This window comes from Helicoverpa zea, chromosome 19, assembly GCF_022581195.2.
Source record: "Helicoverpa zea isolate HzStark_Cry1AcR chromosome 19, ilHelZeax1.1, whole genome shotgun sequence".
NCBI lineage: Eukaryota > Metazoa > Arthropoda > Insecta > Lepidoptera > Noctuidae > Helicoverpa > Helicoverpa zea.
In genome coordinates, this window is record NC_061470.1 from 7,845,995 (window position 1) to 7,862,261 (window position 16,267).

The following is a 16,267-nucleotide window of genomic DNA, read 5'->3' on the forward strand; positions in this document are numbered from 1 at the left end:
AAATAATAAATACTTCTTTAGGTGCATGGTGACACGGGTGACACCTTCTTTTCTGTGACAGAATTTAAAATAAAATGCACGCACGACGCTTCCACTAACTATTTAAAAATTTTGATGCAAAAAAATTACCTGTGTACATCAATAAATTAAATAACTGTTGTGCAAGTATGGCCAAAATGTCGAGTGCCAGAAATGTGTACATTTTGCTAACGGTAAGTTAAAGCCTTTGCCTGCATGCTGCACTGCTGAGCAAAGGCCTCCATCTTTCATCCATACTGCTCAATCCTTGGAACCACCTTTATACCACCAATATCGACTATAGGCGCCCAGGGTCCATCTCTTCCGGGGCCGACCATGTCTGATGTGTTTGTCTTGGGGGGGGGGGAGGGGGGTAACCAATGGGTGACAATGACCGATTGCAAAATCACTGACTGAGTTTGTGATAAAACTGAAATTGATTTGTTACAGAAAAATACAAGCTTTCCATCAACAACCATCACAAGGACAAATACTGTGATCCCCAATGCTATACGTATACCAGAGAAGTAAGATTACTTGATGTATTAAGTACCTACCTATGAAATCTGACTTTTAGTTCTGTTCAGAAAAGACACCCAATCATCGCTCCGTACGCCGGTCGGCAATACCTATTTCTATCCGTTGAGATTGTTCGAATCTGCGATGTTGGCCGTGGCGACCTTAATGTTTCCAATTATTTTATTTTCAGTTCCAAGAAGGAGAGTACAAAAATGGTAGGCGTGGGGCCATCGTCATTCTTCTGTATCAGGTCTGCGGAAGGCGAAATGCTGAATAACATACGCATGGCGATCACACCCGGTTTCGGCTACGGGTTTAATACTTACGAAACCGGGAAGCCTTGCAAACCAAACACTACGTCGTCACTTGCTGGCGACCCTAGACGCTTAACGACTTGCCAAAATATTCGGTAAGTGAATGAATTTGGAGTAGTTTGACTGTGTATTATAGTTCGGCCATTCAGAGAATGCGTTCCTGACACGTCGCGATTGAACTGACGACGTAACTTTGCAATGGCGTTGCAGTTACGATAAAAATATTTTTGCTGGTTGTTTACCGTTTTAACAATTGAGGAGCATTAAAACAACATTATTATATCAATAATCAATGAATGTTATAATTCAGTCAGTTCAATCGCGACGTGTCAGGAACGCATTCTCTGAATGGCCGAACTATAATAAACTAGCTTCCACCAGCGGTTTCACCCGCATCCCGTGGAACCTCTGCATGAACCTGGATAAAAAGTAGCCTTCCTCGATGGGCTATCTAACACAAAAACATTTTATCAAATGCGACCATACTTCAGTAAGTATCAGTAGTAGTAAGTTCACTGAGCACGGATTAGTAAAAAAAGTAAGGGCTCCGCGTCACCTACATAAAAAATGAAGCTTTACTGTTTTTCTACTACTTCCTGATTGGCGCGTTCAAGCAAACAAACTCTTCAGCTTTAGGTACAATATTAGTATAGATTAGGGCAAAAAATTTTGCAATTAAGTCTGAATCTAATCATTCTGAGATCACGACCATCATTAACCTCATGAATGCCGCTTATTAGAGAACAATAGTAGATCTGCGCACCCGGCATACAAGGGGTTAATCGATAGCCGGGCCCTCTTATCCATCCGGAACTAAGGGCATCCAGGGCATCATTAATTAAATTAGCACAAGTGCTAATTTAAAATTAATGATACTAACGGTGCCCCCTTTTCTTACTCCTCAGTCAGGGGTAAAGAAATACGGGGGTTTGTCTATTTGCGATGTCTAAACGAGTATTGTTTTTCTATTTCCAGAGCTGAAATACTCGAAAAATGGAGTAAGAGACCTAAGCCTGACATCCAAAAGGAATGGTTGAAAAATCTGATGTTCAATTAAACAATGAAACAAACATCGAAAAAAATAAAAAACTCATTGACGACTCGTGCTTGTCAATTGTAATAAATATTTGTGAAATTGACTAAAATCGGGCCTTCATGAATGAATTTCAGAAATGCATTGGAACAAATCAGACAAAATTTTAAATGCAGTTTTGGAAATGAAATATTGTTGGTATCGAATAGACAAGTTTTTTTTAAATACAAAAACGTGTATTTATTTGAAATATTTAACACAATTAATTATAATATCACTTACATAATATTTATGTACATTATTATACAACTATACATAGCAATAATTAATCTTACATTTCGTAGAAATAACTTAGTAATATGTACTTAATTCCGTCAGTTCAATTAGCCTAGTATTCTATCGTGATGTTTTTCGTCTTGAGATACTCGTTGAGTGCTTCCTGACCTGTAACCAAGAGATAAAACCACGTTAGGTACCCGTAAGGTTATCAATATCATGTCTCGTAGTATGTAGCTAGAGTAATAGTCAAAATTGTCGGCCGGTATAATGAAAGTCTTTAAACTACAAGACTTTAATAAATACTAACTTGACTATAATACTAATTGACTAAATATTTGTATGTATTGTGTTAAAAGGACTAGTAATATTTTTTTTGAAAAATATTAAAAATGCTACATTTTTAGCAGGCTATGGCCGAGAATCTAAAAAAATACAGATAACTCGACGTATTTTAACTCAAATCCAAAATTTTCTGTGGCTGTTATGCTTTAGACAAGACGCATCGCATTTTAACTGCAATCCAGTGCAGTTTGTATGCAACCATGTGAACTGTACACCTACGTTCGGTTTGCAGTTCTATTATAGTCATATCAACTGCACTTGAACTGCAATTTGCAACCGCAAGTGAAATGCGTTCCGTCTATTTAGAGCCTTACAGGAAACGCAACTTTTCTCAGCACCAGAAGAAATCACTACACTACTCGATACAGTAAACTTCAGGTCAGTGGTAACAGTTTTATAGGAAAATCGTACTTATTACTATTGAATTAAGGTGCATGACAGTTACCACTGATGTGCAGTCTACCGTACAACAACTGCTCAAAATTGCCCATATAAGACTACTCACCTAAATCCTTCCCAAATCCGGACTGCTTGAAGCCCCCAAAAGGCGCGGCGACGTCAGTCTTATTGTAAGTGTTGACGAAGACAGTGCCGGCGTCTATCCGCTCCGCGAAGTGCAGCGCTCGCGACACGTCCCGCGTGAACACGCCGCTGGCGAGCCCGTACTCTGTGTTGTTGGCGCGACGGATCACGTCGTCCATGTTTCTGTGGAAAAAGTTGGGGAGTTAGTTTAGGGTTTTTTTGGTAATGATGAAATATAAAAGGGTTTAGATAAAGGGGGAGGGAAAAGGGGGTCAATTTTATCGACTTTCGATTGATATTTTTTATTGCTCTTGAAGTGAAACAAGATTTTAAAAAAGCAGCAGTCATCAGTATCGTTATCTTAGACATCTGCGTTGAGAATATCTACTCGAATTTATTTTAGAAAACCTCACAAAGATTTCTTCCATTACCTCAAATTAAAGAGGCTGGAAACTGAGAAGTGATCAGGCAACAACAACAGCAGTCTATAGTAAGTTCAACTCAGTCGTGCGCGCGGCCCTATGTGTGGGTAACCCTTGTACATATACAGTGACTTTGTGTGCGTGACAAGAGGTACAGTCGGGTACAAATACAGTTATTTAGGGGTTGTATACGGCTGTTTAAAGTTTTCGGATTCGCTACTTTCACCAATGTTAATTATAAATTCTGACTCCATGTCAAAATGTCTATAGTATTCTTCTTTTTTCTTTTGTACATGTCGACAAGTATTACCCAACATCCCTTCATCAATTTGACTTAAACGTTCATTTATGAGTTTCATTATTTCCGTCTTATTTTGGTCGACATTATGCGAAGCAATATAATTTTTTAAAATTCCCCACACATTTTGTTTCCATTATTATACTAAATTATAGGTCTTTTACATTCTTAGTCCACACATTTATTTATTGTCCGCGTACCCCGAGCTAGAAAATATGTAAGGAGTATTTAATTAATCTTAGATATTTCACTTCATTTATTTCTTAGATACTGTCAATGTCAATTTGAAAAGCCGTATGAGAAAATAATGATAAACTGTAAAATGTAATAATAAAAAGCTTTGAATGTTGTTTCATTTTTTTGAAACGCTACCTGACTCCTTAAAACATTTTCTCCGTGAAGAACTAGACATTTTCGTAAACGACTGTACCCATAACAAAAAGCGATAAGAATACGTCATGCTCGGACGACGTCACTGTCACACGAATGAAAGTTGTATATTTACAAGCCGACGCACACATAGGGCCGCGCGCAAATCTGAGTTGAACTATCTATACAACATTGAAAATAAAAATCTAAAGAATAAGCATGGAATGGAGACACAGTGTTTTAAAGTAAAGGGTGATTTTAATTAAAATTTTCACAAAAAATACTCACTTGCTACTAAACTTGCTAATAATCATGATAGGTCCGAACGACTCCTCTTTAGCTATCCACATGTCGTCAGTAACGTCTGTGAAGACGGTGGGCTCGAAGAAGTACCCCTTGCGGTCGAGTCGCTTGCCGCCCAGTACGAGTGTAGCGCCTTCCTTCACGCCACGGTTTACGAACTGTTGGGAATGGTAAATAGTTAATTTAATAATACGTGGTAACATAAATTATGCTTCATAGCTCATCTGAGTTTGTACTCAAAGTTTTTTAAAACGTCCCTTTTATATATTTGAAAAGTTTTTGATATACTTTTTGCTATATAAATAAAATGTTATGTGGCATAGACAAAAGTTTAATATCAACATTTTTGATTAAATACAGTAGTTATCAGGGATTACAAGCTAAGATTCCACTGTGTATGAAGAATGGGGCCATTCCTTTTTTCATTCAAAATCTTCAACGATATGTATAATTTATTTACATGCGAAAACGTCATTTGCTTACCTCAATGAGTTTATCCATATGCGCCTTATGGTTCTGTGGTCCATGCGCCGTGCCTCTATGCAGCGGGTCTCCGATGCACATCTTCTTGGTCTCGGCGACCACGCGGCGTACGAACTCGTCGTGTATAGATTGTTCTACAAACAAGCGGCCCGCCGCTATGCAGTTCTCGCCTTTGTTGAAGAATACCGATGCCATGCCCTGGGGAAATAGAATATTGAAGTAAATGTGCTGACAAAAGGTATATCAAGCTGATCGAGGGTGAACTTTTAAGAGAAAAAAAAAAACTGAGCAAATATTTTTGTAACAGTATCTTTCAGGGGTTGGTGGAATGTGACGCTACGGTATTTTCGTCAAGACCATTTTCTTAGAGCGATTTCTAAATACTCTGCTACAAAATAGTTGCAAAAACCCACTTCCCGAAGGAGGAGGTTATCAATTCGGATGTTTGGACATATTTTTCTTGTTTGGTATCCCATATATCGGATGATTACCTCTTCGTTGTTATAAAGTCGGTTAAAAAGACCTTCAAAAGTTATTATCAACTTTAGTATCGACGAAATTAGAGTGAATTTAGCTTACATTTCTGACAGCCTTGTCGAGATCACAGTCTTCGAATATAACTAGCGGAGACTTGCCTCCCAGCTCCAATGATACCTTCTTCATGTTAGAAGCCGCGCATGACTTCATGATTGTTTGACCTGAAAATGAAATGGTTGATAAGTTCATTTTATAAATTAGTTGAACTAAGAGGGATATATTTTCGACTTGGCGCAAAATAAAGAAACTTTCTTATGTAATGAGAGCAACCAATACTTCCCACACCGAAAAAAGTAAATGATCGTGATTTATTGCATATTCTTTTTTTACTTTCATGAAGCCGATTTTGGCCAATTCTTTAGGTAATTTCCTTTACGACATCCTAATGTCCTTGCTGGACTATATACTTTTTTCTTGAACACGATCCCATTAAGTTTTCATTGCGCTTTCCGAGAAAATATCCAATGCAATGTGCAAGAATTTAATACATACCGATCTCTGTGCTGCCAGTAAATCCAAGTTTCCTAATAAGCGGATGGTCGGCTAGCGCCTGTCCGGCGACCGTGCCGGAGCCGGGCAGGATGTTGATGACGCCCGGCGGGATGCCGGCCCGCGCTGAGAGTTCCGCGAATTTCAACGCGGTTAGGGGACATACCTGAGGAAAAAAATGGTTTATTTTAAAGTTTTTTTTGTGATTTGGGACAGTTTAAAACAGTATGGCCGAATGTGAACATTATTCCTGCTAACCTAACTTTCGCATCTATAATTACATGGTAGTTTTCATGCGAAAGTTATAAGAAATGATAATATGTGTGTATATGGGTATTAGATTGAATTAGATTTTGATGATATTGATGGGATTAGATGGAACTTGGCAGTAGTATCGTTTTTAAAACAGAATAGCATATAAGCTACTTTTTATGAAGAGGGTGAAACCACTGGTGAAAACTAGTTTAGAATAAAGAAATCACCAAAATCCAGACAGTAATAATAATTGGCCCCGTTTAATGCTAAAGTAATGATTAGATTACTGGGGTTAATGTACTATCAAATTATGACACATACGAAATCACTAAATTCAAGTAAGTACCTATCATGCCCCGTCTACTCTACAAACTTCCGATAAAATTTCAAGATCATTATCGATTTAAAAAAATTATGGGTTTTAAATAATTTATGGGTACTTACAGCAGCGGGTTTCATGACGACAGTGTTGCCAGCAGCGAGGCAGGCGGCCATCTTCCACGACAGCATCATGAGCGGGTAGTTCCACGGAGTGATCAGTGCACAGACCCCGATCGGCTCCTTGCGGGTCATTGCTAAGTTTCTGGTGAAGGAATTAGGATTTATTTGTTGCCTCATATTATAATTAAGTTTTATTGTGAGAATGAACTCAATATAGGTTTTTTTCCATATATTTTGGTGATTAAATTGTGTAGAATGGCTAATTGTTGCAGGTGGTTGCGTCGGTACTATATTTAAAATTGACCTTAGTTATTAAATTCACTTTCACTTTACTGGAAAAAAAAACTTAATTGAGTAATATGGACACATCCTTCAGTAAAAAAATAGTGATATTTAGAAATGTTTTAGTGAAGTTTTTATTCAGAAGAACTGTTTCACATTTAGTGAAGTGTTTTTTTTTTAATAAACTATCCATAAAGTTAATTATATTTACCTGTTAGGCCTAGCATGGTTGATGGGTATAGTGGAGCCCTGTATCTTGTCGCACCAGCCGGCGAAGTAGCGCCACGTCTCTATGGACATGCCCACGTGGGTCTTCAGTGCCAGAGTGTAGACCGCGCCCGAGTCTATGCTCTCTATAGTCGCTAGTTCCTCTTTGTGCTGCTCCATTAGGTCTGCTAGTCTGTGGAAAGGTTTTTGGATTAGTATGATGTAAGTGATATTTGGGAAATATGAATTAAATATCTTTTTTGTTGATTTTTTTGAGCAAAAAGTAGCAGTTGGACCCCTTATGTATTTTTTTTATTCATATTATGTGACTTTAGAAGCCGTTTTTCGAACTTTACTAGTTTACGTATTATTCATCAACTGCATAAAATATTTTTGAACTTACATAACCATTCCTCAAAGAAAGCATGGAAAATAGGAAAAAAAAACTATCAAATAAATATTAAGACCTTAGTTATATGCCAAAACAAATGATCTAATACTTACTTGAACAACAGTTGCCCCCTCTCCCTTGCACTAATTTTCGACCACTCTCCTTCTTCAAAGGCTTTCTTAGCCGCTTTAACGGCCTTATCAACATCATTAACCGAAGCGCTCTGCACTTTACAAATAACGCTCTCATCAGTCGGATTAATCAAAGTCAAAGTCTTCCCAGAATCAGAATCTACAAACTTCCCATCAATAAACAATTGCGTTGGGAACTTTATCTTCATCTTATTACACTCCATCTCTACCCCATCATAGACAATTTCCTTATTCTCGTTACCCCCTCTAGCTTTCAAAATGGCGGTATTATAAAACTCTTCGAAAGTTGTGTTCATGTAAATATCCTCATTTTGAAGTTCTAGTTTCGCTAAATCTTTGACTTCCTCTACAAGTCGGACAACGTCCATAGATCCTGCGCCGGAGTCGAAAAAGTCGGTATCGTCATCAATGTCGATTCGTAATATGGCTTTCCATATGTCTCGGACATTTTCGACGAATTGTTTCTCTTCGGCCGTTAGTTCTAATGACACTTTATCTTCGTTCGCTTTGAAGAAGTTTTGGGCTGCTATCATTTTACCGTTCACTTTTAGTCTTTGGATGTTTAGCTGTAAATCAAAAACACATATGTCACCTATATACATTCAAAAATATCGTCGAATTGAGAATGTACGTCTTTTTTGGGCATTGGCCAAAAAGTTGCAAATAGACGAGTAGCAATTAAATAAAGAGGCAGGTAAGTCGCAATAGGGTTTTAATCAAACTGGCCATCTTAAAAAAATATAAGTGACTTCCTTTTATTTATAGACTAGACTGCACATCATTATAACAAATCTTAATTTGTAGTTTGCTGATAGTCTACTGAAGTCGTGTAAATATATTTTTGATATATTATAATTTCAAATGATTAAATAACATACCTTAACACCATCATTAGCAGTAATAAGCAACCCGCCATCATGAACCACAGCGGGTTTGTTCAGCCCGTTTATAACCAACGCGTCTCCTTGCGTTTCATACTCGTCGACCCATAGAGAAGAGCCGAAGAACTTCACCTCTATGGTAGACTCGTCCCCCTCTACAATGCCCTCTCTAGTTTGTGGTTTGATAGAGGTGGTGGCTCCGGGGGAGGAATCTAAGCCTCTGATGAAGTTGTGAAGAGCTTGTCCACCTTTTGACCAGTCAATCTGAAATATAAGGGTAGGTTTAAATCTTAAAACTTTTCCGTTGTTTTTCGAAAGAGTTACCGTAACCCAGGTACTCAGGGTTACAGAAGAAACAAGAAGTGGGTTGTAGGCAGTAAAAGTCTGACATTGACATTATCAGATGACCCTTTACGATGGGGCATGATATGATTTATGAAAATTCATTGAAATAAAGCATGTCCGTTGAACGTCAGAAATTTACAAAAGACAGCCTCCCCAAACGCCCACTTCTCACATCACATTGTTAATGCATGCACAAAATATTATTTTATCGTTCTTACCTGATGTGTTTCAGGTTTGAAGAGCGCGGGGTCGTAAGTAGCTCCCTCTTCAGTTTGCTTGATCCTGGGCGCTGTGTTGTTAGCTACCATGTTCACGGCCTCCGCTAATGCTTTGATACCTAACAAATAATGACATATGTATTAAATTTTCACACGAAATGGGTACAGGCTTAGATTAAATATTTAACACAATGCAATTTCCTTCAAAAGTCGTTTTAAATAATAAAGGTAAATGGGTTTAAAGTCTGCTTTGACTTCGACCGAATAATGGCCAAATAAATACGGACACAAACAAATGTCCCGAAGGAGATCCTAACCGCACATATTTAAAAAAAACTGCCTATCAATTTGTTATTCTGATATTTAAGCTATACTAGCAAGTTTCATCAAAATCCATCCATTGCGTGAAAGAGGAACAAACATCTACATATGTATATCCATTTATACATACAACTTTCACAAAGGACAACTCGTCAAGTCATTGAATGGGATATAGGTGACTTATACCTCTATCTCAAGTTACATAGAAGAACATTATGTATGTGTGTATAACTTACCCTCAGGGTACAAGTATTTATTGTAGATGGTATCGACGGTGTCGTCGATGGTGACTGGGAAGCTTTTCTGCAACAGGATCGGGCCGGTGTCCAAGCCATCGTCAGCCCAGAATATTGACAGACCACAGGTCGTGTCGCCTTCTATTAATGTCCTGAGGAAATAAAAAAACTGTCGTTTAGTTTAAGAAAATTTTATTCAACTGCTATTAAGGGGTATTAGAATTTTCTATCAAGCTTAAGCTGTGATTTTTACAGTAAAAAAAAAAAAACATATAATAATACTCGTGGGCATGAAGTCCTTGATTTATTTTAAAAATATTCAGTAAAAGAAAGTTAATAATTCCCATTTGCGTTTATAATTTTTTATTACATTTTGTTTATTACCGTTAGAAGTCAATTAAATCTATGTTAAGATCTACTATTTGTGTTCAATCATAAGTCTTTAATTGAGTATTGTGTTTTAGCATTGAAATGATTATCGTTACATGACACTATATTCAAGTTCAAACCACTATAACTTAGAACCATTAAGTAGACGATTTGTGATAACTACCTAATTATGATCCCAATTTTTCAAAACAAAATAGACATGCATATCAAAATTGGCTAACAGAAATAATATGCCTAAATTACCTAATTATAAAGGCTAATAGGAAACCACTTATTAGGTTGTAAATAACAAGCAATCCTATATTGTATAATTTGCGCAATTTTGCCTAACACGCAATGTGGAGTTCGCAGAATCCTTTGTAACCCTGATCATGAAATTGGCAACAAAAAATGCTTTATACATACCTATGTTTATGTATACAGGAATGAATTTTATCCAGTGCGCAAACTTTGTCAACTTATAGTTAAATAAGTTTTATAGATACGTATATTTTTATTTTGTAGTATTTTAGTACAAAAAATAAAAGTTATTGATATCGAAAGTTGTTTATTTTGTAACCGATCGTACGGTTACAGTCGTCATAGTATGCACAGCGCACAGCGGCAACGCGAAACCGGTTTACTGACGCGAGCTCCGCTCGGCGCGCCTAAGAATAGTTGGTATCCATATTTTGCTGATTTTAGGGCGGACAAAAAAACGAAAAAAATTTTTTTACTGATGATGCAGATATGTTCTGTTAACGATTCTGGACCACCAGTTTTTTTTTGCGCACTGCTTAAAATTCATTCCTGTATATCTCAATGTATAGTATAATAAGTGATTGGTACACCAAGTGAGTCTGGAGGTCTCGGTCAAACGATTGTAGTCACATTTGAAACACATTTATTGCTTTCAGAATTGACATGAGTAGTTGCACACATTTGGCGAGTGATAGGAATCGTTATTCTCTATTTTAAAAGCTGGGCTACAGGAGAGCATGTTCATGTCAGCCCTGCGTCTGATCTCTCTCCGGTCATGTCGGATTACAGTTCAGTCGGACTATGAGAGTGAAGGATTAGGGAGTACACCAGTGTCTGCGCAAATACTCGTGCACTATGATATGTCCTGCGTTGCTGGCTCATATCCTTATGTAAGAATAGCCACCGTGGCTGATAATCAGCTTGGCCGCCATTATCATATCGATAGAGTTACCTGTTTCTAAAACTATAATAAGTTGTAACTTGTGGGATTTTTCCGGAAAATTCCAGATTGATATAGAAAAACCTAAGATATTAAACTGTAATTAACGAATGTGCTACTCATCGACGTTGATAATTATACGTCGACGTCATAAACTATATGTTGTGTAATTTTGTAACTTAATCGGTATTTACATCAAAGTAAAGTTTCGGTAAAATATGCCAAAATTGAATTGGTTTCGGAGTTCTAGTACTTAGTTAGATTAGGTAATCGAATCTAATAGCTTCAAGAGTTTATGGTTTGGTCTAGACTGATTCCAATCACTGAATATAAATTACCATTACAATTTAAATGGAAAAATCTATGTTGATTACAATTCTGTTAAAATCGAAGCAAACTCGTGGCACGTGTTATACTTACTAAAAACTAATTTAATAATACGTTTTTTTGTTTTTATAATTCGTAATAACTAGAGTTCTGGACACATGCAAACTTTTTGCTTATCTATTTACCACGCATACAATTTCCATGCACGAGATGGGAAATAGCAAAAACGGCGCCATAATGTAAGTAATGTCACTTGATTATCCATAAACCGATGTCATTACAGCAAATAACTTGTGGGGAACCTATAAGACCGCAGCTAATCGAAAATTCTAGTACATTCGTCAAGAATGTCGGCATTTACTGAATTCCCATATTTTGTGATCGTAACTGGTTTCAAATAAATTTATTACTAGATTCTGCCTGTGGTTTCACCCGCGTCCGTGTCCGTAGGAAAAATAGCCCATGTTATTGCCAAGTTACATATATATCGAAATTAATCCGGTAGTTTTTGAGTTTTTACGTGAAAGAGGACCATACATAAAAAGCATAAAAGCTCGCTTTTACAATATTAATATAAAGTAAGGATTTTATAACGTAATCGTTATTCGCATAACGAATAGATTTAGAACCTACATAAATACAATGAGGAACAAACTGCCTTATCCTCGTTTTAAGTCGGCATTTTTAGGGTTCCGTACCCAAAGGGTAAACGGGACCCTGTTGTTTTCGTTCCTCTGTCCGTCCGTCCGTCTGTCACCAGGCTGTATCTCATGAACCGTGATAGTTAGAGTTGAAATTTTTACAGATGATGTATTTCTGTTGCCGCTTTAACAACAAATATTGAAAACTAGAATAAAATAAATATTTCGGGGGGCTCCCATACAAAAAACGTGATTTTTTGCTAAATTTTGCTCGATATCCATAAATATGTATATATAGAATATTAGTTTGGATGGTACGGAACCCTACGTGCGCGAGTCCGACTCGCACTTGGCCGGTTTTTTATTTATTTTAGGGTCATCTTAGAATATGCCAGCCCCCCTTGAGTGAAAAGTCAACATTTTTGAAATGCAAGTTAGCCGAATCAATACATATAAGTACCTACGTACTTGCAAGGTATTAGAGAATGTGAATGATCGATGTCGTAGGTAATCAATTAAAATGCAAGCCGTTGCAACACGCATGCAATCGATCTCTTGTGATTACATAACGGATAAAAGTTCCGATAGAACGTGTTCCGAGATGTGATGACATAGTGAAGCACGTTTCATCATTGATCACTGAGTATATCGATAAGATTGCGAGATCGATTTTCTTGTAAAGTTACTCCTAAAGTTACTTAATGTTGTTAAAATATGAAACAAAATTTCCTTATTAAAGTAGGCCCTTATTAGGTTCTATAATTGTCCCCCTGTGTGTGTTATAGAGCTGAAAAGACTATTAATAGCGACTCGGTCTAAATACGTTAACTCTTAAACGCATGATCTCCCCTTTTCACGTCTGGTTTTGCCAAATAAAAAATAATTCATTTTTCTATGTACGTTCAAAATCTAATTTATTTTTTACGCTTGACGGAAATAATACAAACTTCTTGCTAAATGAAAGTTTGTCAAATAAGGACTTCCTTATCGATACTTGTTACGACATTCTTATTTCTTTTTTAACCAACTTAAAAGAGAGGAAGTTCTTAATTCGGAATTGCCACTTACCAGTTAATAGAAGAGGCTCCTCTATGTCTGGGCAGTATACTGGGATGGTAGCAGATGCTCTCGTACTTGGGGTGCGTGATCACCTCCATGGGAATGAACTGAGTGCAGAACGGCAGAACGTTGATGTCTGCGTTTACCTGTTGATTGAGAAAACCGTTAATAAATAAATATTTTCAAATTCTTTACCGACTTCCGAGGGAGCTTCAAAACTAGATAGGGGATAAAAAAGATAGAAAATTGTTATGTCGATCTTTAGATTCCTCATAAGAAATACGAAATTTTGTAGTCCTATTTTTGGTGATAATAGAGACTCGATTATTGCCTGGCTCTTGCATTGGCACTTATAACCCATATGATGTTGAAACAGAAAAAGAAAGTAGCTAAGGTGGTCCAAAATCATTTAGAAGCCTCAACTGTCATATAAATAGGAATGCAGACAGCCAAAGGCCACTTGATAGGATATAAAATAGACACACTTATGTCCCGTGCTTCTAACGTGTTCTTGCGGATACACGAAAATGATTAGAATGTACAAACTATCATCATACTAAAGATCAGCTGTTCTAACATATTTATCTCTCAATATAGAAATACAAAATTATCTGTATATTTTTATGACCACGTGCTCTTTTCGTGTAGACTTTAATTATTATAATTAGGTATATTTGTGCGATAGTCCGCAGGTTATCGATGCGTTTGACACTCGGATACCGACTCGAATAGACGTTATATTCTAATAAGGCCAGTCTTAGATCAACAGGAGTTCCCTGTATTCTAACTGCTAGATCAGATCCGATCTTAGACTATGTTTTAGAAGTAACATCATTCATCAGGCTTATTTGCAGCTTTATCCATACAATTTATTAATTTTGGATAGACGCTACTAGCACCTAGTGGTTTATCTACTCAGAGATAGAAAACAGCAAGTTTAGCGGAGGGGGTTATACCCAGTGCTCATTAACACGGCAGGGAATGGCATCATATTTTCAGGCGGCGAAATATAGCTTAACAATATGGAAATAAAGTCGAAATTTCAATGTTGTCATTGGTACGGAAATAAAAACTAACTACTGTTACCATTGTAACTTCAATTTTATTTTGTCTTACAAAAACCTTTTAAGACAAAAAGGGATACATTGTATGAATGGTGCCTATCTAATATTTTTTTCAAAGATATTTCGAATGCATTTGAATTCTAGAATTCCGTTAATAAATTATCTGCACTGCATATAAAACAAGATGACCAAGTTAAGTTAGATATAAGGGGTCAAAAGTGCAGTAGGAATAGTGGCTCAAACATTGATATAGGATGTGACATAACCAGTTACAATATAAGTATAGTGATGTGAGCTAGATACAGCATTATGATAATAAGCAGCCTGGAGTCCGGATATATAGCTTATTATTAGCAATACATTCGCTTCCCCTATATTGACTGTAATTTACTAGCCAGTGTATGCTAGTATCACTTAAAAGTTAGTATTTCATAAATCAATGTTTCTGTTTGAAAATTACATAAAAAAATATTAACTGAAGTCATTAGCTTAGAGAATAATTTTTATATTTTTTTAAAAGCTTACAGTTCTAGTCAACTAATTTTGCTGCATTGAAGTTGGACATTAATACCTTTAGTACTACCAGCAAATTTAGACTGTTAGCTACTAGTTACTGTTATCTGACTTCAAAGCAGTTATTTTTTACACAAGGTCTGTACCTACTTTCTTACAAAGTAACAATTACAATCAGACACCAACAGCCAAATGAAACTTTCAGATAGGCAATCCAGTAATAACCGGTTTTATCAAAATAATATGTCACTCACAGACTTGTACTGCTCCAATACTTCGGGTATCACCTGACCTTTCACCCGCCAGGTCTTGTATTTGTACACCGGCTTGCCATTTGTGGCTGCGATGGTGGCTGCAAAGAAAAAATACATTGGTATAATTATTATGGTAAAATATATTTGTAAAAATTCTCTTTTACATTTTTTTTTGTGAATGGTTATTTCTTGTGACTTAATTTTATGTTGGGCTAAAATTAGAAGTAAACATTTTTTCTGTGTTTAAGTGCTTTAACTTGCTGTTTATTTAATTATGTATTAAACACTAAAAATAATCAAGAAGACCATTTCAATCAATATTTTATCATGGCATGGTTCAGGATATCAGGCACTCTTCTTTATAAAATAAAAATTAGCAATACATGTGCCTTCTTAAAAAAGATTTTTTATAGCTCATCTAGCTACTTTTTCAACTTTATTTAGACAATGTAAATAAAAAAATAATTTACCCAATGGGTCCTCTCGGTTTCCTTTGTCCAGGACTGTGAAGACTCCGACCACCTCATGGCCATCTTTTTGTAGCAGTTTGAACACTTCCGCTGCAAATGTGCTCTGTCCAATAATGGCTACACGTAACTGCTTTTTTGGAGCCTATAAAAATAAATAAAATTTTTAATGAAGTATGTAGGACTTTAAAATTAATATTAAACAGGAATTAAAAGGTAAATTAACAAAAAGGAAACGTTTAAAATAACGAAATGATCACTGAAAGTTCACTAAACTAACTTCCTAAATAGAAAAACTAATTTAAACGATGAGGAAAATTAAAAAATATTCACTGAACACTACTATTATTATTGAATGAATACAATGTTTAAAATTAGTCAAAAATAAAAGAAAGCACTTACATCATTGGTCAATGAAACAGGTGGCATTTTTGGTAATTATACGTAAACTTAATTTGTTCAAAATAAGTAAACAACTTGTTTATTCGTCAGCCGCACTTCTCGCCGAGTGGCGCGCGCTTGTACTAACACGAAACCAACAGAACGCTCTTATTTAGCTTCTCGTCCACCGGCTTAGCCTTGACTTCACTATCATAAGTTTCAGCGATAATAAAGCTAAAGAGAATCGTACTCATTTTGAAAATTTTAAAAGAAAAATAGAATCACACAATCCCATCCCAGAAGGATCTTTGCCGCCAAAACAATGCAATTTTGA

General features: G+C 36.4%; 2 protein-coding genes across 2 annotated transcripts; one reads left to right on the forward strand and one right to left on the reverse strand.

Moving 5' to 3' along the window:
- The first annotated feature begins 10 nt into the window (after positions 1 to 10).
- Positions 11 to 2,117, forward strand: LOC124639575. Its single transcript, XM_047177008.1, has 4 exons — positions 11 to 212; positions 469 to 545; positions 728 to 946; positions 1,827 to 2,117. The coding sequence occupies exons 1-4, from the start codon at positions 168 to 170 to the stop codon at positions 1,906 to 1,908; spliced, it is 423 nt and encodes a 140-aa protein (XP_047032964.1). The 5' UTR covers positions 11 to 167; the 3' UTR covers positions 1,909 to 2,117.
- LOC124639574 (cytosolic 10-formyltetrahydrofolate dehydrogenase) lies at positions 2,099 to 16,250 on the reverse strand. Its single transcript, XM_047177007.1, has 16 exons — positions 15,955 to 16,250; positions 15,556 to 15,697; positions 15,086 to 15,183; positions 13,264 to 13,400; positions 9,658 to 9,809; positions 9,101 to 9,219; positions 8,535 to 8,801; positions 7,618 to 8,222; positions 7,118 to 7,306; positions 6,628 to 6,766; positions 5,932 to 6,094; positions 5,482 to 5,600; positions 4,903 to 5,100; positions 4,405 to 4,577; positions 3,011 to 3,210; positions 2,099 to 2,328 (listed from the first exon to the last, which is right to left on the reverse strand). The coding sequence occupies exons 1-16, from the start codon at positions 15,979 to 15,981 to the stop codon at positions 2,273 to 2,275; spliced, it is 2,784 nt and encodes a 927-aa protein (XP_047032963.1). The 5' UTR covers positions 15,982 to 16,250; the 3' UTR covers positions 2,099 to 2,272.
- Between the last annotated feature and the right edge of the window lie 17 nt (positions 16,251 to 16,267).